This window comes from Arachis ipaensis, chromosome B1 (assembly GCF_059453495.1).
Source record: "Arachis ipaensis isolate K30076 ecotype BB chromosome B1, ASM5945349v1, whole genome shotgun sequence".
NCBI lineage: Eukaryota > Viridiplantae > Streptophyta > Magnoliopsida > Fabales > Fabaceae > Arachis > Arachis ipaensis.
The window spans coordinates 44,638,442-44,663,068 of record NC_142436.1 but is presented as its reverse complement, the minus strand read 5'-3'; the positions used below and the strand labels follow the sequence as shown (position 1 = coordinate 44,663,068).

The window sequence follows — 24,627 nt, the reverse complement described above, 5'->3', positions numbered from 1 at the left end:
GTACCGAGAATACCGGCCGATCCCATCTGCTGTCAGTTCTTTCCGGTTAAGTTGTCCATATAACAGCAAACCAAGCGGTTGACATTTGCTGAGGACGATACAGGCCGGATTCAGTTTATCATAGGTTCAAAATGGACGCAAACCGAATCCTTTACACCTCTAGAACTCCTCAGACCCCATAGTCATCATAAATGGCCAGACAATCAACCCGGCCATGTCACTGCGTATCGGGTACAACCGGTAGGTCACAGATTCAACGGGTTGACTCGGTCATAATTAACTACCTATATAACATTTAACTTCCTATTTCAACTTGTTCTCTAATTTATTAATTAATTTGTATCCACGACATTATTCAATTATATGCTAAAACATATTAATAATAATATACTTCATGCACTAATCAATATAAAACATATGTCATCGATTGATAAACATTTTTTGGCTTGAATAGTTTAATTTAAAGAAATCTAACAAATTCTAGTTCTCATTTTACTTAATTCACATACCTGAAAAATAATTCATTTTTAAAAAACGTTACCAGACAAAAAATTAAATTAAATTAATATCAACACTATCCATTGGAATACACATAACTCACACCATTCAGGCACACTATTAATTTCCATGTTTTATCTCCATTGGATTATTTTTTATTCTATTATACTTTTCTTTTAAATTTGGTTACTTTATCCTAAGACCATGGGGTTGCAATTTCCCTCCAGCACTTACTTACCCTTTCGGGCCATCTCCCTCCAGCGTTTATTTCACTCCATCGTTTTCTTTTTTCAACCCCATTTATTTTCAGTCCAAAAATTTATTTCCCAGTCCACAGGGAGCAAAGACTGACAAGAAAGAGTATGAATGGGCCCATTTTCTCCGGATGTCACGGTCCAGCCCAAAGACCGGTCACGTTTCCACGGCCTTCATGGTGGCTCCGTTACAGATGCTTCAAGCCAGCCATCGCGCTTGAAGAGCCCCACTTCTCGCCACCCGACTCAGCCCGCATCCCCATGCCTCCTCACCTTGACCACGTGTCGATCAGGAACTCAACCAGAAGGAATAATGGAATCTCTGTACGCTCTCTGTAAGCTCATCGATCTGTACACTATAAATTTCCAAATAAATATAAGGCTAGTATATGGGTCAACACTGCAAACATTACTCATGAACCAAGTCCAACCTTAGTCTTATGGAGAAACAAGATCGTTGCTGGAGTTAGATCTTCATCAGTTCGGGTAAAGCAAAAATCAGAAAAATAAATGGTTCATTTTTTATTAAGCATCAAAGAGAAAAAGAAGGAAAAAAAAATAAAATTTGGAGGTTAAGTCAAATCAATAGAGTCAAATCAAAACCAAATATCAAACTTGGTCAGAAAAAAAAGATATTGCTAAAAATCCATTCTTGTGCAAGTCAAATGACTTGTTGAAGTTACTTTTTTTCTGCAACAATTCAGGTAAGAATAAAAAAACTAAGGTGACATTTTCTTATTCAAATCAAGGGCTGAAAATGAAACTTGGAACCAAAGTTTATATCAATGGTATAGATTATTATTGTCTATCTTCTCAGTACCTCTGCACCAATCTACTTTGATATTCTATTCTAATTTTCTACTTTGATTTCTTGAGAGAAGAGGAAGAAATTAGATGGTCCAATGCTTTAGATTTGACTCTACCCATTAGCTCATGTAAGTATAATACCCACAACTAATTGGCCCTTGGCCCTAGGATCACTCACTCATATAAATGACACTATCATATTTTTCATCTCTCAAACTCACTAACACTCATGAAATAAAGGAGAGAATTTTTACATTTCAAAACATACACATTTCATTATGGAACACACAAAATACATAAGGCATATGTGCCTTTATATAGGCAAAGTTTCCTACTAAAATAATAATTTATGAATCACAACTCAATTTTGTAATGACCACTATTTTATGAGTTGGCTTCATGAATCTTCTTTCAACTTGTATTCATGTAGTTTTCATAATCTTCTAATTTCAATTCAATTTGATTTTGAATTTCTTCAATGTTGTAGAATGTTGTAGTTGTGCTATTCTCTTGAATGTTCTTCAAAGATCTTCAAGTTTCCAATATGTTAGCTTCTAGCAATATCTAGCCAATTGATGATTATTGTATTCAACTCAAACTTTGCTTCTTTAATTCCTTAACCATGCTTCATAAAAATTCTAATCCATGCAAGTTGATAGATAGCACAAGAAGTTTGTAGAATCTTGGTGATGAACCATGAACTTGTAACCACTCAAAATTCAAATTGAATTTTGCCTTTGACTTTTCTAAACTTTTGTTACTTACATACCTCTTGATTTAATTTTCTAACATTGCCTCCCTTAAATCAAGCTTGTAGAATTAATCATTCCAAGCATCCTTTTCAACTTGTAAAATAACTCTGTTTTCAGTGGTTTTGTAAATATATCTGCAACTTGTTCTTCAGTTGGACAATACTCGATCACAACTTCTTTCTCATTTACCAACTCTCTGATTTTGTGAACCCGAATATCAATATGCTTCGATCTTCCATGAAATACTGGATTTTTGCAAAGTGCAATAGCTGACTTGTTACCACAAAATATTGTTGTTGGAGTACTTTGTTTCTCGTTCAATTTCTCAAGAATTCTTCTTAGCCAAACTGCTTGTGTTGCACAACTTGCTGCTGCTATATATTCTACTTCTGCTATAGATAGTGCTACTACTAGTTGTTTCTTTGATGACCATGAAATTATACCAGAACCAAGATGAAATACAAACCCTGAAGTACTTTTTCTTGTTTCTATATCTCCGGCCCAATCACTATCAGTGTAGCCAACAAGGTTTACTTCATTGGTATTCTCATAATAAATTCCATCATTTAAAGTACCTTTGATATATCGAAGAATTCTCTTTGCCGCTTGCAAATGGTTGGTACAAGACTCCTTCATAAATCTGCTAAGCAAACCAACTCTAAATACAATATCTGGTCTAGTCGCAGTCAAGTACCTTAGACTTCCAATCAAGCTTTTGTAGTATGTGGGATTTCTCTTCCTTTATCTTCTCTCAACAATTTGAACTTCTCTTCGACTGGAGTAGAAACTGGTTTTGAGTGCTCCATCTAAAATTTCTTTAAAATATCATTTGCATATTTCTTCTGAGAAATGAAAATTCCATCATCTTTTTGAACTACTTCAATGCCAAGAAAGTAAGACATCAAGCCCATATCTGTCATTTCAAAGTGCTTTATCATAGCCTCTCTGAATTCTGCAATTATCTTCAAATTATTCCCAGTAAAGATCAAATCATCAACATAAAGACACACGATCAAGATATCTCCAAGTTCAACGAACTTGATATAAAGAGTATGCTCAAACAGACAATAAGAATCAATCTTCTTGTACCATGCTCTTGGTGCTTGCTTTAACCCGTACAAAGCTTTCTTCAATTTATAAACTTTATCTTCTTTTCCAAGAACTTCATATCCTACAGGTTGCTCAACATACACTTCTTCTTCTAAAGTGCCATTTAGAAATGCAGACTTAACATTCATTTGATGTATCTTCCACTTATTTTGAGCCGAGAGTGAAATAATCATACGAATAGTGTCTAATCTAGCAACAGGAGTAAATACTTCAAAGTAGTCGATACCTGGTTTTTGTTTGTATCCCTTTGCAACTAATCTTGCTTTGAAACGATCAACTTCACCATTGGGTTTGTACTTAGTCTTGTAAACCCACTTTACTCCAATCGGCTTCTTATCTGTTGGTAAATCTGTCAGCTCCCACGTATCATTCTTCTCAATGGCATGAATCTCCTCATCCATTGCTTTCTTCCAATTGTTGTCTTTAGAGGCTTCTTTAAAGTTTAACGGCTCACAATCTGAAAATAGAGCAAAATTTATGATTTCTTCGTCGGACGGATCGTTGTCATTGCCAACTTCATAATCTGCTAATCTAGCAGGTAGTCTCCACTCTCTTTGAGGTCTTCTAGATGATTCTGGTTGTTCGGTTGTGTCAGGTTGCCTTTCTTCTATTTCATCACATGTATTTGGAATTATAGTCTGTTGCTTTTCTGTCTTTGTGTTCCAATCCCACATGTCTTTCTCGTCAAACGTCACGTCTCTGCTGATGATCACTTTCTTTATTTCTGGATTGTATAGCTTGTATGCTTTTGAGTCTATGCTATAGCCGATAAAGATACACTTTTCACCTTTGTCATCTAACTTTTTTCTTAATTGATCTGGTACATGGGCATAAGCAATACACCCAAAGACTCTGAAATGATGGATGGAAGGCCGCTTTCCACTCCAAGCTTCCTCTGGAGTTTTATCACGAACACTTTTTGTTGGACACCTGTTTAAAATATGAACTGCTGTGGCGACTGCTTCTGCCCAAAATTCTTTAGGCATTTGTTTTGACTTGAGCATGCATCTTACCATATCCATGATGGTTCTATTCTTTCTTTCAACAACTCCATTTTGTTGAGGAGTATATCTAGTTGTTAGTTGGTGTTGAATTCCGTGTTGCTTAAAGTATTCTGAACATGCAAGATATTTTGTTCCTCTGTCTGTTCTGAGAATTTTGATTTTATAGCCACTTTGTTTTTCGACAAATGCCTTGAATGTCTTAAAGACATCACATGCTTCTGATTTCTGCTTCAGAAAGTATACCCATGTATATCTACTAAAATCATCAATAAAAGTGATAAAGTACCTGCTACCACCATTACTTGGAACTTCTACAGAACAAAGATCTGAATGCACAATTTCAAGTAATCTTCTAGCTCTCCAAGACTTTCCTGTAGGGAATGGATCTCTGTGCTTCTTTCCCAGTTGACAAATCTCACAAACACAATTGGGAATATGAATCCGTGGTAGACCAGAAACAAGTCTTTTTCTTGACGGATAGTTTAAGCCAGAAAAATAAAAGTGCCCAAACCGCATATGCCACAACCAATTATCATCAAGTACCACAGAACTCATGCAAGAGGGATTAACATGTTAAATTTTTAATGGAAACATTCTGTTTGAAGTCATCTTTGCTTTATCTATGAATCTTCCGTTGTTGTCAAACACAGTGCAATATCCACAATAAGTTATCATCTTATATCCCTTCTCAGATAATTGTCCCATACTCAGTAAATTGTAATCAAGTTCAGAAGCATAGAAAACATCAGAAATATAACTCAGAGAACCATCCTTCAATCTAATTGGTATGTGCCATTTTCCTTCAATAGGGATCTTCGTACTATTACCAAACTTCAATAATAGTTTAACTGAATCATCTAGAGAAGAAAATAACTCCTTTCTACCAGACATATGATTACTGCAAGTATTATCCAAGTACCATATATTTTTATCTTCAGCACATGAATTACTTGTAAAAAATAAAGTCTGAGTACCCGGTTTTTCATCAGTATTTTGATGCTAATTTTCTGCAACGTGTGCTTGATTGTTATTCACCATTTTGAATCTGCAATCTGCTGCTTTGTGTCCATACTTTCCACAATGAAAGCAGTTGAAATTAGTTCTTTCTTGATGAAAATTTCCTCGACCTCTTCCTCGGTTGACAGGCCTGAAATTCGTTCCACCTCTTCCTTGATTAGGTGGTGTAAAATTATTATAATTTCCTTGGTTGTAATTGCCACGACCTCTACTTTGAAAATTAAAACCACGACCTCGTCCTTCTTGTGTACGGCTTGATTCTGCAACGTTGTTGAAATTCACTCGGCTTTTCAGAGCTTCCTCAGTTGATTTTTCTGACTTCTCCAATATTCTGCTGATGTGGCTTTTCATAGTTCCTTGCAACTCTGCAATCGTTATAGTATCCATATCATATGACTCTAGTATCGTAGTCACCACATGGTCATACTTCATCGGCATGGTGCGAAGAATTTTCTCCACCACTTTGCTATCGGGCATATCTTCTCCATAGACTCTCATCTTATTGACAAGGTTTGTAACACGAGTAAAATATTGCTCAACGATTTCTGAGCTAGACATCTCGTACCTTTCATATTCTCTTCTTAAAGACTGTAGCTTTGCTTTCTGAGCTTTATCTATGCCTTTGTATGATAGCTTCAACGTGTTCCATGCTTCCTTTACACTTTTGGCATTTGCTATTTTGCCAAACACCGTATAATCTACTCCTTGATGAATTTGAGATAGCGCCAATTGATCTCTCCTCTATTGAGCAGCATCTGCTCCTTCTTGCAAACCTGGTTCAATGAAATTTCACAGGTTCTGGGCCTTCAAATGGGTAGACATCAAAGTTTCCCAATAACTATAATCAAGTTTTCCATCTAACTTGGGACCGGACCACACAATATTAAAAGTGTTTACCATACCGGCTCTATGAATAAACAACTATGTGAGAACTCTCCCACACCTCACAAACTCTAATCTCAAATACCAGGCGCTGGATTAACCAGCTCTGATACCAAATGTAAGTATAATACCCACAACTAATTGGCCCTTGGCCCTAGGATCACTCACTCATATAAATGACACTATCATATTTTTTATCTCTCAAACTCACTAACACTTATAAAACAAAGGAGAGAATTTTTACATTTCAAAACATACACATTTCATTATGGAACACACAAAATACATAAGGCATATGTGCCTTTATATAGGCAAAGTTTCCTACTAAAATAATAATTTATGAATCACAACTCAATTTTGTAATGACCACTATTTTATGAGTTGGCTTCATGAATCTTCTTTCAACTTGTATTCATGTAGTTTCCATAATCTTCTAATTTCAATTCAATTTGATTTTGAATTTCTTCAATGTTGTAGAATGTTGTAGTTGTGCTATTCTCTTGAATGTTCTTCAAAGATCTTCAAGTTTCCAATATGTTAGCTTCTAGCAATATCTAGCTAATTGATTATTATTGTATTCAACTCAAACTTTGCTTCTTTAATTCCTTAACCATGCTTCATGAAAATTCTAATCCATGCAAGTTGATAGATAGCACAAGAAGTTTGTAGAATCTTGGTGATGAACCATGAACTTGTAACCACTCAAAATTCAAATTGAATTTTACCTTTGACTTTTCTAAACTTTTGTTACTTGCATACCTCTTGATTTAATTTTCTAACAGCTCAAGTTTTGGAGACATTACCTTATACATAAGGTAGTAATCAACCAAGAATTGAAGCAAGAAGAGAGAACCCAAAATTCTGAGTTTACTTAGCACCTTATCACTCAAAGCTTGAAGTTTTGGAAATAATGCACCTAAACTAAAGAGAACATTCTGCCAAGATGGAAGACAACAAGTGAGAGTACTTAAATCTGGTTCTTCACATAGCTTTCAAGCTACAATACTTCTTCTCCTTAATGAGGTTATATCGTTTATCTTACTTTCTTAGCTTATCTTTCTTTGATTTTTCTTAGTAAAAAGTAATGTGTGAGGCATTTAAAAAAACCATTTGAGAGAAAAGGTAAAGAGAGTTAGCTTGGAGAGAAAAACTATTTTATGTCAATCTCTTTTGATATATTTCTGTTTTGTAATCATGAATCTGAGAGGTTTTCCTTACTAAGTTGGGTGAGCACTTAGTGTTGAGCATCTAGGGAGTGAACCTAGCTAAATCAAACTTGGTTGGAAGTTTGATTTATCTCGGATAGGATTAGAAAGAATCCTAAAAAATTAGTGTATGTAATCTTTGAAAAGATAGTGAAAATTTTACTATAGTTGTGGTGAAAACTAGATATAGGCCACATTGCACAAAGTGGTTAAACTAGGATACAAAGTTGTGTTCTCTTCTCTTGTGTGCTCTATTTTCATTTTATTCATTATGAGACAAAATTAAATTGTCTTATGCATAATCCATATCACAGACATAGCAGAACTAAAGTTGCAGAATTAGTTTTACGATTCAAGTTTAAAAGCACAAAAAGAGGTTATAGATTCAACTTCCATTCTCTAGGCCATTGAAAACCTTTAAACTTATATATAAATATATATAGTGATTGATTTTAGTATACAAATAATATTTTTCGTTAAAAATAAGCACTTGTTTGTAGTTATTTTTACCTTATAGTAAAAGTTTGATAATATTTTGTCTGTAACAATGAAATTTCAATAACTCTTGAAAATTATAAATAAAATTACAATGTTGTGAGGACAAAGGAAAAAAGAGGCAACTCCAAAAAGCAAAAGTAAAGAAAAAGGTTGTGAGTTGCGTGGAAAGGAGAGGTAGACAAAGGAAGTTGATATAGTACATAAAAGAAGAAGATGAAGAGTTGCTGCCTACTGAGAATTGGAGGTTGCACAGGCATTGATGCTGTTGTATGACTGTGTCATGAAAGAATATTTAGGGTTAGTGTTAGCTGATAAACACAATTTAAATATACTCAATCTAAGATTGCTGGCGTATCCGTGTCGGACGCGCATACGGCGCTAACACATGGTGAATACGGAAGATGAGCGAGTCGGTGGTGCGTCCATTTGTGCTGCAGAATTTTCGTAAAGCGGTCACAAATCCGAAAAAATTTGCGACGAGTTCAACATTTTATCGACACACATCTAGATCGCACCCCGCAGAGGCTCGATTTCTCCACTTTTTTAACTCTGAAATGTTTTAAAATCAAAACAAATTAAAACCTAAATTAAAAAATAAAATAAAATAAATTAAAATTCAAAACCTAAAACTTCTTAGTTTCTTTCTTTGGTGGTTCGGCCTTTCTTTGAATTCTTGAGAGAGATTTTGTAACGTGTGGTCGTATACTAAACTACTGTTGAAGAAGAAGAAAGGTGGACTATGGAAGTGTGGGTGCGAGTTGAAGAACACTGACGTGCAAGCCTAAAACAAGTTTGTTTATTAGTTTCTCTCTTGTTTATTTATTTTATTTTATTATTATTAATTTTAACCGCGAGAGCCCTATGAATATTTGGTGCTTTAGTTATGTATATTAGAGCTTGTTTGGGTGCTGTTCTTAAAAAAATATATTTTTTTAAATGATAACTTTTTAAAAGAGTTGCCCTGATTTGTTAGTATAATTGATAGTAGAATAACATTGAATCACTTTTATAAACGTTAAGGATATAAATAGGACGATTTAAACGTTAGGGACACAAATAAAACTTACCCTAAACGTTGGGGACAAAAACGATACTTTACTCTTATTTAAATGTTATTATAATTTATATTTATTATGTTTTATACAATATATATTTATTTTATTTTGTTATATATTTATTTTATTTTGCATAGGTATTATAATCCACAATGATTTTAAAAAACTCCAAATAGAGTTGCCCCTCATCAAGATGAAGAAATTTTTATGGAAAAAAAACAAGTGTCTAAAGATATTTTTCTTATATTAAAGATAGAAAGAAGGTTGCTCTTGAATTCTCTAAACTTTCTATGTTTGGAGGAGTATTTTCTAATTTTGACTAAATTACAAATAGATGAGAGTTAGACCCACAATTTTGGTAGTCTAATTATGGATCTTCTGCTCCTCTTCTTCAAATGATTGCATTGAAACTTCTTGTTCAACCTAGCTCTTCATCATGCTCTAAAAAGAATTGAAGCGTACTCATTCATTCATTCCAAGAGGAGAAACAAATTGAATCCTTCTAGAGTTGAAAATTTGGTATATGTTCATACTAATCTTCGACTTTTATCCAGAAGGAGAGAAGACTACAAAAAAAGAGATATTAGCATGTGCGATGTCAGAGTTGATGACAATAGTTCAGATCTTAGTGAAGTTTCATATTTATCTTTAGATAAACCAGACATGGAAGCTGTGGTGTTTGCGGATGATAGACTTGGAGGAAAAGAAATTGATAAATTTTATGTTAGTGAGACCACAAGAGTAGATTAAAGATTTTTATTATTTTTAATAATTATAGAATTTTAAGACTTTTTATACAACTATATTTACTCTTATATTTATAATATAATATTTTATTATTTAATATATTATTTAAATTTTAATTCACAATGTATCCTAAACGTGTCGTATCCAAACTCTTTTTAAAAAAAACGTGTCAGCATATCCGTGCCGTATCACGTCCGTATCGCGTGTCATATCCGTGCTTCCTAGAGCCCAAGATAAATATACTCAATAAAGGGATAAATAGAGTATTAATGGCAAATTAAAAATTTTGCGTAATATAGATGGAAACTTAAATTGCGAAAATGTACTTGTGAACAAAGCGCCGTACTTCTATTTTTTATGAGCTTATAAGCGAATATCACGCGTTTAAACCATGTACTTAATATTTTTTCTATACCACTTGTATAAAATAAATGAAAGCTTAATGCGAGTGATTTTGTACTAGAACTTTTTTAAGAGTTTGAACAAGTTTCCAAGCACTTATGTCTAGTTTTGTCCACCAAGATGTAGAGATTTTTAATATATCACCAAGCTCATAGGGTGCTTGATAAACCACTACAAGATAGAGCACTTGATAAACACCTCATGATCACCACTTAGAGACTCCTTCTCTAAGAACTCAATGTAATACCAATTTCAAGTGTTTCTCCTTGAGTACTTAATGATCTTAGGTATCCTTGATAAATTCATATTTTATGGTATTTATTTGCTTTAATTGGGTAGATTTTATTAACTTCTCTTGCATTTATTTAATGAAATAGCATGGTTTTGTGAATTCTTCCTAAATTGTGCTTAAGAGTAAAAACATGTTTTTTATGTCCTAAATTTGCTAATTTTATTTCACTTTAATTCCATTTGATGCCTTAATGTATTTGATGAAGTGATTTCAGGTTTAGAAAGCAAGTATGGATTGAAGGGGTGAGGAAAAAGTATGTAAAAGTGAAGAATTCATGAAGAAATGAAGTTTGGAGTGTTTTACAGCTATGCGTACACACAAAAATTCATGCGTACGCACAACTGCAGTTTTACACCCACGCGTACGCACGGAATTTGATGCGTACGCACGATTATATTTTTCTACAACCATGCGTATGCATGGTCAGGCATGCGTACGCACGAATGCGCTCACATGCCTCATTAAAGAAAACACGCTTGGGGCAATTTCTAGACCTGCCAAAACCCAATCCAACTCATTTCTGAAACTATTTGAGGCCAAATTCAAGAAGGATGGGGGAGCAATTATGTTTAGTTAGAAAGATGCTTTCAGTCATATTCTAAAGAGAGAAGCTCTCTCTTCTCTCTAGAATTAGGGTAGATTTAGTTAATCTCTTGTTAGATTTAGGTTTAATTTCTTGTCTTGATTTAGTTTCCTTTACTTTTCCTTGTTCTATTCCTTTAATTTTCTTAATTATTCTTGTTAATTTCTTATTTTGGTCACTTTTATGTTTATGAACTCTTGTTGGATTTTGATTTCTCTTAATGCAATTTGATATTTTTTGTTTCTTGTTGTTTAATTGAGTTGTTATTGTAACACCCTAACTATCAAAGCTCACGCTTCCGGCTGCGCAACTCTGATAGCTCGGATATTACGACGACTCTTATAGCGCGCGCGCGCGCGCACACACACACACACACATTAAATAGCGTATAAAGATAAAGGCGAGGGAACAATATATAATAACTAAAGCAATACAGAGCATCTCAACGGTAACTAAATAAGCTCTTCATGACTTCTGCGTCCAAACCTGAAAGGGAAAATTGTAGGGGGTGAGAACATCATCCTCGAAAGGGTTCTCACCATAGGGTCACACACTAACGAGTGTTCTAACCTTTGCTATAGAATTATTTAATTATTATTTTGATTTGATCAAATAAATAATTATATTAATTCAAATGGAATATTATTATATTCTTTGCTAGCACCAAGAATATAATAATAGTATGATAATTGAGAATATTAAATGAGATTTGAGAATAATTAGTTATTCTATTTTTGAATTTGAATTATAAATTTGGATGAGATCCAAATCGATTATGTTTTAAATTGTTATGATATGATTATAAAATTTAAAGGATTCAGATTTGGAATTTAAAGATATGATTTAAATTTCAATTGAGAATCAAATTTAAAATCAGTAACAAATTTCATACTATATATGTATGTCAAGAGTAGAGGAAAGGGACAAATGAGAATAAAACACAAGGGTTTTATTCCTTTACTTCTACACATATAAACATATGTGAGCCTAATTCTTGGAGAAGAATTTTATGGCGTGCAAAGAGTTGCAAGAGGTTTCTCAATTTAGATCAGATGTCCATTGGTCAAAGAGTTGACAGCAAAGATTGGTCTGGGTGTGGATACGCATAGCGCCTTCGTACCATCGAAGGAGAAAAAGATTTTTTACTAGCGTACTCAGGTATTTAGATCTGACCAAAAACTATATATTGTTTATTGGAATAAAGTTTAAGCACAAAAATAGATCTTTAAGGATTACTTTATTTTCTTCCGCTGCGTGTGTTATGAACATATAGTAATCCTTCAATAAATTTTTAACAGCATAATTCGAATTATACCATGAATTACTGTGTGTGTAATTCGAACCAAGCTGGTTCGAATTAATGTGTGCGTGTGTTTGTATATAATTCGAACCAAGCTGATTCGAATTATGTAGAAATGGATTTCGAACCAAGCTAGTTCGAACTACATATAAACGTGCATTGGTGGATTTATGAAGCAATTTTTATTTTGGCTTATTCACGTAAATTATTTTTTCCCTTGGCTTATTTCTATTTTTTTCCCTACATATAATGACTATAAGAATAAGAGCGAGCATGGATTCAACTAGAGTAGTATTGGTCTAATTAGTGGATTTGGGTATCTTGGCTAAGTGTTTGGGCATTTGAGCTAAGGATAAGTCCAGTATACAAGCTTTTTTTTATGTTCATATCATAAGACTTAGTTTTTTTTGTAATATTTTTTTATTTTATTTTATTATCATAAACTATATTTATATTTAATATACTAATTTAATACATCTAATTTAAACTAAATACACATTTAAAATTAAAGGATATAAAATATATATTTTTAGATTAAAAAAATTAATAGTTAAAATAAAATTAAAGTGATAAATATTTTTTGTGTATGTTTATTTTTTATCATTTTATAACATGTGAGATAGAATATCATAGATTATAGATATATATATAAACAAGAAAAAATCTTTGAGCTCTTTCTATTGTTATGTAGAGTACGTGTTGAGTATTTTTATTATGCTTATTTGTTTCTATTTTTTTGGTTTGTAATAAACTCCACTCTTTCTTTCAATAAAATTAAAGAGATGTTAATTTGTGAGATTTGACTTTTTTTTTATTTTATTATTGTATTGTACTTACATAAAATTATGAGACTTTGATTGGTATTATATTTTTAGTTTGTATATCTTTAAGATTTATATTAAAAAATATTTTATATTTGTGTATATTTATTTATATTTTATATATTATTTTATTATAATTCGGTAATACTGTAGATGAAGTATAGTTGAACCAATTAAATTATTAAACTGATAAACTATTAGTAAATAAAATGGATTGATGATTGATTCTGTTTTTAGAATTATGCTAAGTACATGACATGGTAAATTAGCTAGAAAATTACGCTCAAGACAATTACTTTTTTTTTCAGCTTAGACTTGCAATGTGCTAGTTTCAACAAAAAAAAATAAAAGGGTATATGAGTCTCAAAATGACTAACTAGAAAGTGACATAAAATAATGACTATATAATTAGTGGCTTTTATAAATAAAGAAGACATCAATCATATTAAATATATACATGCAATGACATTAAAATCAAAGATTAAGATAAGTTAAAATTACAAAAATAAAAAGAGACTAAAATCACAAAAAATGAAAATATGAAAATAGTATGTGAATATATCATTTCTAACTCATAAACTCACATATATAATTTCTAAGTCAATCAAGAACTTACAAGCAACTAAATTATGCCAAACAAGTCAAACTTAATTATCAATATTTAAATATTTTTAACGTATGGGTAACACTCATTAAATTTAAAATTTTGTTAATAAAAACTTCAACCGTACAAGTGCTTTTTTAATTAAGGAAAAAAGATAAATTGATCTCTAATTTTTTTGATTGTGGATATTTAAGTCTCTAAAAATTTAAAAATATATTTAAGTCTTTAATCTCTTCAAAATCTGGACATATCAATTCTTGAGTTTAATTTGTTCAATTTTAAAAATTCTCACCGTGTGCATTCGTATTAACCAGGTCAGTATAACAGTAAATATGTTTAATTTTTTTGTTGAGTCTGATAGACCCACCCAAATAAATATAAAAGATTAATATGTCTAGATTTTGAAAAAGTCAGAAACTTAAATATATTTTTAAATCTTCAAGAACTTAAATATCTACAGATCAAAAAGTTAATGACCTATTTATTATTTTTTCTTTAATTAATACTTCGGCTAAGTTTTATTTTCCCTCGTATCTTCTTTTTCGTTTTTCTTTTACTTTTATTCTATATCTATTTTTTTATTTCTCTTCTTCTTCTACTATTAGAGGAATTATTTTTCTCTTTCTTCTTTTCTTTTTCAACTTCCATTTTTTCCGATTTTTTATCTCAATTTTATCTTTTTTTATGATCTTTTATTTCTACAAAACTTATATATTGTTTCATTATAATTTTTGTATTATTTTTCAAAATTTATGTGTTAATTTAATACATTTTATACTATTTTGATAGAATATGCATTAAATTATTAGAAAGATAAAAATAATTTTTTTAAAATTTAATTACAAAAATACTTATTTATCAATTATTTTTGTAAAAATTTTAAATAATAAGTGAATTTTAAAAACAACAAAATATTTTTCATAAATATATGTAAAATTTTGAATTTTCAGAAGTTCTATTATAAATTATTTTTGATAATTAAATCAAGTTTTGATAAATTGAGTTTAAATTAATTAGTACTCGAAGATTTTTATAATAATTGAGTAATTTTCATGGTTAAAATTTAAAATTTTAGTAGTTAAAAAATAATGAGAATTTTATATAATTTAATTTGAATAATTGAAACTTTAATTGATCTTATGAACTACAAGAAAATTAATTATATTATTTATAATTTTAAATTAGAATACTTATTTAAAAATAAATAAATAATATTCTTAAAATAATTTTAATAGATTAAATATAGTTTTCAATTACTACCCTACCCTCTAATTTTATCAAAATACCTAAGTTAAACCTCATTTCTTTACCCTTTTAATTTAAACCATGACCCTAATTTTATTTTAACACAAACATTCCCTCGTCATCTCTCACCTAGCTGCCACTTTACCCACATCAAGAGAAAGGAAAACGAGAATAAGAAGAAGAAAGATGAGATGGGAAAGAGGGAAAGAACGGTGCTGGCAGGGCTGGGAATCGCCATCGCCGTCGCTGTTGAATGGTGGAGAGAGAGAGAGATTGAATCTGAGGTGTGAGAGGGAGGTGTTAAGAGAGAAGACACAATTTGAGGTGTTGAACGGCAGAGAGAGAGAAGACACCGAAGAAGGTGGAGTTGTGTTCCATCGTCGCCTTTGTGTCTAGCGCCGCCGTCAGAACTTTGATCGTCATCACCGTCACCGTTGTTGTCACGGCTGCAAGCATGAAGGTTGAACTGAAACAGACAAATCGCGAGTGAAGGTGACAACAGAGGCCTCTGCTAGCGCTGCTACTGTTATCGTTGTTGGAGCTCGCTGCTGAGCTGCTGGAGACCTCGTCACCGAGAAATGGCGCTGCCGTCGCCGGAAGCTACCACTAGAACCTCTGCCAGTTTGCTCTAGGTTTTCCTTGTTTGCGTTGGTTCTATTCCTACTGGTGAGGGTCATCGGAGCTACTACTGCTCTATTCCCTCATTCCTCTCTAATTACAGTAAGTATTCTTATTCTGAAACTCTCGCCGGTAGTGTTCTGCTATAAGTTTGTTGAGGATTTTGCAATGTTAACATCTCAGGGTTGAGCCACTGTAGCTGCGGACTAGGATTGTTGCTGCTGCTGCCATATAGTTATGGCAAAGCTGCTGTGAATGTTGTGGCTGTTGCTGTCACCGTTGTTGCTGTGTTGTTGAGTTACTTTGAGGTAAGGGCTTTTTCTTAAATTTATTTTATTTCAAGGAATTATTATAAATTGATATCAATGTGAAAAATATATTTTTAGTGATTATATAAGTCTTATGAATAAATTAGACTATTTTAGAGAAATAAAATTGGTTAAATGAGGATGGATATTAAAATAATAAAATATATTAGAAACAATGGTTGATGCCTCTTGGTGGGTGGATTAGGATTTGTGAATATCTTGCATCTTAATTAAGAATATGAGTTGTACTTATTTGATTGCTTGGACTATTGGATGAGCTTTATAATTGATTTTCAGTGAAAATGAATATTGTGTTACAAATAGATGAATTTGGCTTTATCGCTATAATTTAGTGCTATGAAAACTTGAAAAATAAGTTGAATCCTAATTAATCATATTGTGTTTGGTTTGAAATTGAACGATTAAATATGGTTAATTCATAAGAATTGGACGAGCTATTAGTGATTTGTTTTGATTTCAATAAAAGGAATTGAGCGATTGATTATTATGTTGAGTTTATGATTTTGTGCATGAGAATGAAGGATTTAAATTGATATTTGGATTGATCGATGTTGGAAAATTTTAAAATATATGATTTGAGGTTGGTTGAATTTGAGGAAACTTTTAATAGTGGTTATGTCCATATTTTCGGGGAGGTTATATCAAAATTTTTCTAAGATTTCAAGTGAGAGTAATTAGCACAAAATTTAATAAGTTTTTAAACTTTCTATCTCTAAAAGTCATGATGATTATGTGCGGTTGATTAACATGGATAATAATTATGATTAATGAGTGATTTGTTATATATGTACATAGTCTATGCTTGAGAAAAGAGTAGCCAAGAAATGGTAAATTTTTCTTGGGTCGATTGAGGTATTATGACCCTTAAGGTTTAAGATTTCTACTCTTCAGATTAATTTAAAAGAATGAGACTTCGATTAAATCTAGAAATGTACTAAGGACCTAAAGTGAAATTTGAGTTTTAGGATGAACCTAAGCATTATTTGGGTCAGTTTGAGAAAACTTAGAACTGAATGGTATGTTTTATTATCTGATAGCAGAATATGATGTCTGATTGAGTTTTTGAAGAGTATGTGAACCCAATTGTGAATATAAGAACAAATGAGTAAGGAATGTGATTCCTGGCATAGTGTAGACCTAATATATTATTATCAAAAGTAAAGGTTAAAGTATAATTTAAAAAAAATGTTCGATATATGATTAAAGAAAGTATGTTATCTGAATTGTGATATGATTGTTTGATTAGCAAGGACGTGGGTCTTGTCCCGCTTGAGCGATTTTGAGCTGTTAAGCCTTTTCGACAAGCCTGTACCCCCAACCTTTGTATGGAGTCTAAGAACCATTCTAAGGGTTTGAAATGTGTCGGAGATAGATTTAATAACTCTAATTGAAATAATTCTCGTATAAAACTTGTTAAATGAAATAAGAGCGTTGTAGGAATGCTGGTTTCGTCCCACCCACAGTGAGGATGGTTGCTTTGTCCCATTCACGGATTGACAATGATGTTAAATGTCCTAGTAATAGAGGGAGTTATGATAAATTATAACTTACAAAATTGGTTAAGATTGTGATTATGATTGAATATGATTATAATTGTGATATAACAATTGAATTGACAAGGACGTAGGTTTTGTCCCACTTATGTGATTGTCATTGAGATATGACTACTGATTGGCAAGAACGTAAGTTTTGTCTCGCTTGCGTTACTGATGAGACACGTGCACCTGGCAAGGATGGTGGTTTTGTCTCACTTGCTCAATGTTGCAGTAGACAAGTGAGGTTGAGGATTTCCTCTCTTGTTGCATCGGAGAATTGGATAGAAGGTTGATGATTCCCTTTGATTCAATTTCCAACTATGGTGTGGATGAGTTAGGTTGAGGATTCCCTTTCTTGTTGTATCATAGTCTCTCTGATCATAAGGGTGGTCAGGCACTTTTCCGAATAGCGATGCCTCTAGTGAGAAGGTGGAAGGGCACTCTCCCTCGATTATACATACATACATACATACATACATACATACATACATATGCCATGTTCCTCCTGGAGATGCACGATAGAGAGATGATGTCCGAGTTAGCCACCGGATGTGTCGGGTATGTCAACGTAACCGACAAGTGAGCTCATGACCAATAGGACAGGCATGTATCATATTGTATTTGTTTGTATATTGCTTGAAATTGGTTATCTGTTTGTCTGTACTTATATAATTGAAATATATGTGATTGTTTACTTGTTTGTGATTAAGGTTGTTAGTTTAGAATCAAAATGAGTGATAGTAGTCTTTAATAAAAGAGATTGACAAGATGGTAAATTTGAAAAGAAATAGAAAGTGAGTATCCTATAATCGGAAGTATGAAAAGTAAACAGCGAATAAATTAAATTGATTGATTATGAGAAAATGATAGTTTAGAAAAGAAAATTGTATTGAGGAAGAGTTATGAGAGAGAAGCAGTTGAATCCTAAATGTTGGAAAGACGAAGGAAATTTGCAAGAGAAAAATTCATAAGACAAGCATTGATCAACTGCCGTAAGGGAAATTATGCTTTATATCCTTTTATGACAATTCTGAAACTCCTCTACTAAGATCGTGTGGTTTGGTTCTCACCTCCTACATTCCAATATTTTTCAGAAAACGGACGAGGAAGTTTCAAAAGAGTTTACTGGGCATTGAACGTGCATTACTTTATTTTTTTATTTGGATCCTCTAAATTTTGAATTTCACTTAAGAAGGTAAAGTGTGATCTTTCACCATTTATTTTATAGGTGGGACTAAGAGAAAATATGAGAGAGAAACCATTCAAGGGTGAGAGATCACACTTTACCCTCTAAAGTGAATATTCAAAATTTAGAGGATCTAAATTCTTATTTTTAGAGTGAATTTGTATTTAGTTATTTTAGAGTTCATTCTTTTATGAGGGGTAGGAAATTGTATTATTCGTTATATGTAATACAAATATGTATATAAATGTATACTTGATGTATTTTATTCATGACAATGAAGGTAGCTATTTGAGTTGTAGTAATTATTGAGTACCTTGTTATAACTGGAATATGAAATGTATGTTGGTATGTATAAAAAAATACACCTTCAGTTTTAAGCTTAATTCTTAAAGGTTCTTATATATGTAAGTAATACAGGATATACACGTAATACTTTTGTCATTAGTAATATCATGTCTTAAGCATGATATCTTGACAGTAAGAATGTTACAATATACATCTTAATTTTTTTTCTATCATATCATCTCCCAATTCAAGATATGATTGAATTGACCATTCGATTAACCAAGTACCTAAATATTTTTGTTGTTGTCTAACCCAGTTACTTAAATATCAAAAGTGCTATTTGTCATGATTCTAAAAATCGAAATAGACTGGTCAGTTCGATTGGGTTAACCGAGAATTAGTTATCTAATCGGTTCAATTGTGATAAAAAATTGCGTAGCAAAAAATCGGTTGAACTAACAATTCATCGATGAATTGCATGAATTGATTCGATTTTTAAGGTGTGTTCGATTTTTCTTTTTTTTTTTTCAATTTTTCATCTCCCATTTCACAAATAAGTCCATTGAATTTTTATATTGTGTTGGCCATAAATTTTTTATTGGACATAACAGAATAGATTTTTAAGGGTAGTATAACATAGACCCAGTTAAAAGGTGGTTAGTGTAAGAACCGTAACTAATCAACCGATTAATTAAGTAATTAATATTGTCCAAATTAGATTCCAAAAAGTTAGAGAGAGAATTTGAGGATTTAAAGGTGATTTTTAGACTCAGTGGATTTTTCTGAGTTAGAAAATGTGCTTTCCGCGAAAAACCGTAAAAAACTGCGAACCGGCAGTTGAACCGGTTCAAATCTGCCCGGTACCGCACGAGAAAAAGTGAAAACCGTCAAAAACCTTAGAAAAACATTAGAAATGAAAAATCGGGCGTTAATTTTAAAGGTTTGGCCCGAAGTTAGGCGAAACGGGCTAAAAACGCTAACGGGTTGGACCGGCCCAAATTGGGCCCAAGCCCAACATATAAAAGGGTTCATAAGTGAACCCATTTCAGCATAACACACAAACAAACACACTCATACAGCTGAGAAAGAGAAGAAGAGAGAAACCCCATGAGCACTATTCATTGTCAACTTCCGAAGCTCATATCTTGAGCTAGAGAGCTCCGATCACCGCACCGTTTACGGCTACGCATTCCTTGTGAAGAGCTCTACAAAACCCATATAAGAAATTGGAGAGATAACCACGAAATATTTTCTATTATTCTCTCCAAAATTTTGGTTCTTTGGGTTTATGATTAAGTGAGTTTTTGTAATTTTGGATGTTTAGGTTTGCTCTAATCCTTGCTTAGTCTTGGAATTTTGCTATTAAATCTGTTGAAAAAGATAAGAGCCATTAAACCCTTTTGAATTTATGTTTAATTAGAACCCTAGGTTGATTTGAGGTGATTTTTATGCATATAGTTTGATTATTGTGGCTTTGGGAGCTATTAGAACTTATTTGTGCTTATTGGAGTGGAATTGAAAGCTTGGATTGTGGTTGGGAGCTTGTTTGTGCTAAATTGAAGTTTTGGTGCATATAGAGAATTGGCCAAGGTATGGTTTCGGTTTCCTCTATGTAGTATATAACATTCATGGACACTTAGGCTAGTGACCCATAGGATAGGTTTGGGAATTTATATGTTGTTGATGATTATTTGGGTTGTTGATGTTGTAAATGTTGATTGAAATAATGGGGTTGGAATGTGATGTATGATGAACTTGTATGAATATGTATGTTAGTCATTAATATGGAGTATGAATGAGTTGATGAGGAAGATTGATATTGATGAAATGAGAAATTGTGAATGTGTTGGAGAGAAATTGCTTGTGTGTTGTATATTAATATTCAAGGTTGAGAATATTGAAATGCAAAGGAAAAAGTATTAAAAATGGTGCAATATGTATTAGAGTGTGGATTTTGATGAGAAATGGAGTTTTGAATGGTTTGGTATAGGTTGAAATGTGTATGGTAAGAAATGGTGGTAATTGTGAAGTTTGGTAAAATTAAATTTTTGGTGAACTTTGTTTGATCGTAATTTTTGCCTCGATTTTCAAAATTTGATGAGATTTATTTAAAATTAAAGATCTTTGAAAACCCTTTAAATTGATATAAACTTTGAAAAATTTGGAATTTTGTAGAGGAAGTTATGATCATTCAAAGTTTGTGTTAAAAATCTGAAATTCTGCTAAGTTGCAGAATTTCATGATTTCTGATATGTGCGAGCGCACACCCTTGTGCGGACGCACACCCTGCGAAAATTTTGACTTGTGCGGACGCACACAACTGTGCGCAGGCACACAAATGTGCGCACACACAGGCAGAAAAATGCGTTCTGTTTGCAGCGCTAGCACAGCTTGTGCGCGCACATATCTAAAGATGAATTACGACCTGTGTGTCCGCACACACACCTGTGCGCACGCACACGTTGGGAAGTCCAGTCTGTTGGGGGCGCTGGCACAGGTTGTGTGAGTGAACAGATTCTGTAAGTTTTTCCACCTGTGCGTACGCACACCCCTGTGTGTACACACACATTTTAAAATTTTCCGGAGCGTGCGCACACACACACCCATGTGCGGCCGCACACGCCCTATTTCTTAAAATTTTATTTGTTTTCAACTATTCTACCTTCCCAACAAGGTTGTAAGTTTTCCTAAAATTATTTTAAGACTTTTGGGCTTGGTTTTGAGTATAAGAACATGGGGTATAACCTAAGGGTGTTAGTTGATGATTATTTGGAAAACTTAGAAAACGGAGTCCTAGGTTTCTGGCGGCTGAGGATGGTTTGATGTCATGAGAAGGGTGAATGATATATGAGATGAGAAATTATGAGTTGTTGATGTCCGAAAACTGAATTGTGGATTGACGGTGGTTGAGATGAGTCAAGGACTCTGAATGAGATTGATGGATCCACTTTATACTGAAAATATTTTCTGAAAACCATTGTACCATTATTTTATATTGAGATTATGAGACGCTATGCGCCCGGCAGGGATGGCGGTTGGATCCTACCTATCGAGGTAGCGCCGGCGGCGTAAGGGCGGTGGTTTGTCTCGTTTGCGTTGAGATGTGAGGTCTGTGGCAAGAGTATCCCGCTCACATCCCATCTGATCTATAGAACGTGCAGGCGCCGGTACCTGGACAGTGATCCGAGCACTATATCTCAGGGGTTCCCATATGAGAATTCCGAAGGGCGACGTCTCTATAGAGATGTGTCGGGTTGGCAGTTGAGCCGACAATGTGATATCACAGCCAGAAGGGCAGGCATTCATCATATGCATTTGCTATCTGTTTGCATGCTTTGACTATTTGAAATGGTTTGCCTATTTGTATAACATGCCTATTTGCTATTTGAATTATTGCCAGGTTTTAAACTGTCAGGTTTCTGTATAAGCTGTTTTTAAACTATCAGGTTTCTGTATGATTTTGTATACTTGTATATGGCTAGCCGGCTTAAACTCTGTGAGCCGTGGCTAGTTTCTTATGATATTATATAATTACCTTTTGTTATATCTTATCTGTTTCTTGTGCCTTAAGCTAGTAGCTTCGTTAGTACGTTTTGCACTTTTCAAATCTAAAATTTGAGCTATATCTTTCATCGAGCTTCTAGATTATATTATTCTTTCTATATATTATATGTATGAGCTTTAGAACTGTCGTAATCTCTGGTTAACATTTGCTTTACGACGCGAGGTAAAGTTTAGGCTAATTAGGGTGTTACAGTTAGCTATACCTATGGGTTTATGGCTTTGTATAACACTAGTAGTCTTTCCTGACAAAAAAAACTGCTATTAGTCTTTGGATTTTATTTTCAAGTATGTATGTAATTTTTGAAGAGTATTATACATAGGTGATAGGTTGAGATTTCATTTCAAATAGTATATGAAAATTTACTCATCAATTGTCACTGTTGTTTTAATTAAAAGTTTTTAATAATGATGGAGAAATTGAGATGCTTAATGATGGGGCAAACTATATAATTAAATAAAATATATTTTAAAATTATCCAAATACAATAATTGGAGATTGGTTAGATTGTGTTTAGAAGAGAGACTGATATTGAAAGACAGATACTAAAAGGCAAAGACTGAAAGATAAAGACTAAATTAAGTTTATGTATTATGTTTGGTGTAAAATGTACTGTGCTGAATTATGTCTCAGTATCATGATTGGGTTAGGATAAATATGGAGACTCAGGGGTACATTTGAAATTTAAAAGAATAAATGAGAGTATTTTTTTTAGAGAAATGTTACTAAAATTAAATTCTTTGTCCCTAAAAATTTTAGTCTCCTATGTCTCTACTTCTCTTGAGGTACTGAAAGGACTAAAATTTTGTGTTTCAAAACTAAAATTTCAGTTCTGGTCTTTAGTAATCAAACACAATATTCAGTCTCAGTCTCCCAATCTCAATCCTCTAGTCTCAGTCCCCAATCTCAGTCCCAGCCCAGGAAACAAACACAACCTTACATTTCAGTCCTATACACATTCTATATAAACTACAATATGGTGTAGGATTTCTAAAATTTATTATATATAAACCGCTATGGGATATTACCTTTTATATGAAAAATAGTTACCAACATAAACTGCTAAAGACAGTGGCAGTTTACAAAGAATAAAGTATGATTACATAAAATGTAACAAGTTATAGCGTTTATGTAGAAACACTAATCCTTGAGTTGAATGGTTGATATGGCACAAATCATGAGTTGAATGGTTGATATGGCACAAATCATGAGTTAAATATACCCTCTCAAGGATTAGTGTTTCTACATAAACGCTATAACTTGTTACATTTTATGTAATCATACTTTATTCTTTGTAAACTGATGTAGAAACACTAATTGTCCCCACTGATGCCGATAGTGATGGAGGCCGATGGTGGCTACTTTGCTTTGCTGGTTTATTCTGATAGGGTAGGGTTGGTCAATTTAGGGCTTCGGGCATTTATGAGAGATTGAAGGGGAAGGGAGTGTTCTGGGCTGAGTTAGCTTTTTTTTGGGAGGGGGGGGATCAAACAGCGCTGTTTTGAAGGGGAGTAGTGAACCAAGAGTTGAAAAAATTAGGCCAATTTTGTCGGTTCACTAGTTAATTGTCAGTTCGACCAATTTTATAATCGAATTTTTGTATGACGATTCTAAACATCAACCAGACTAGCCAAAAAACTAATTCTCAGTTAACTCGGTTAAACCAATTGATTTGGTCCAATTTTCAGAACATTAGATTAAACCATAGTTAATGTGATAAAATTGGATAAAAAAAATTAACAAATTAAAAATAATTTTATTAATTAATGATAAAGACGTAATTGAAACTCAAAATTAATTTAGAATAGTTTTGACTCACAAGTTTTAATGATAGAAAATTTATTTTATCCAATATTTTAGTAAATACATTTGTCTCTAGCTGAGAAGTTATGGCATATTATGTTATTATTATCTAGAAATTGTGTGATCTAAGTATTTTAAAAATTTTATTACAAGTTAGGAAATGAGTTTAAGATGATATAAGTGTATGATATTTTAATTTAAGAATAAATTAATCCTAATTAAAATAGCCTATT

At 32.7% G+C, this 24,627-nt stretch overlaps 1 protein-coding gene across 1 annotated transcript; it reads right to left on the bottom strand.

Moving 5' to 3' along the window:
- Positions 1 to 4,998: 4,998 nt before the first annotated feature.
- On the bottom strand, positions 4,999 to 6,000 carry LOC107606138 (uncharacterized). The gene is made up of 2 exons (XM_016308128.1): positions 5,694 to 6,000; positions 4,999 to 5,357 (listed from the first exon to the last, which is right to left on the bottom strand). Exons 1-2 carry the CDS (start codon positions 5,998 to 6,000, stop codon positions 4,999 to 5,001), a joined length of 666 nt encoding a protein of 221 aa, XP_016163614.1.
- Between the last annotated feature and the right edge of the window lie 18,627 nt (positions 6,001 to 24,627).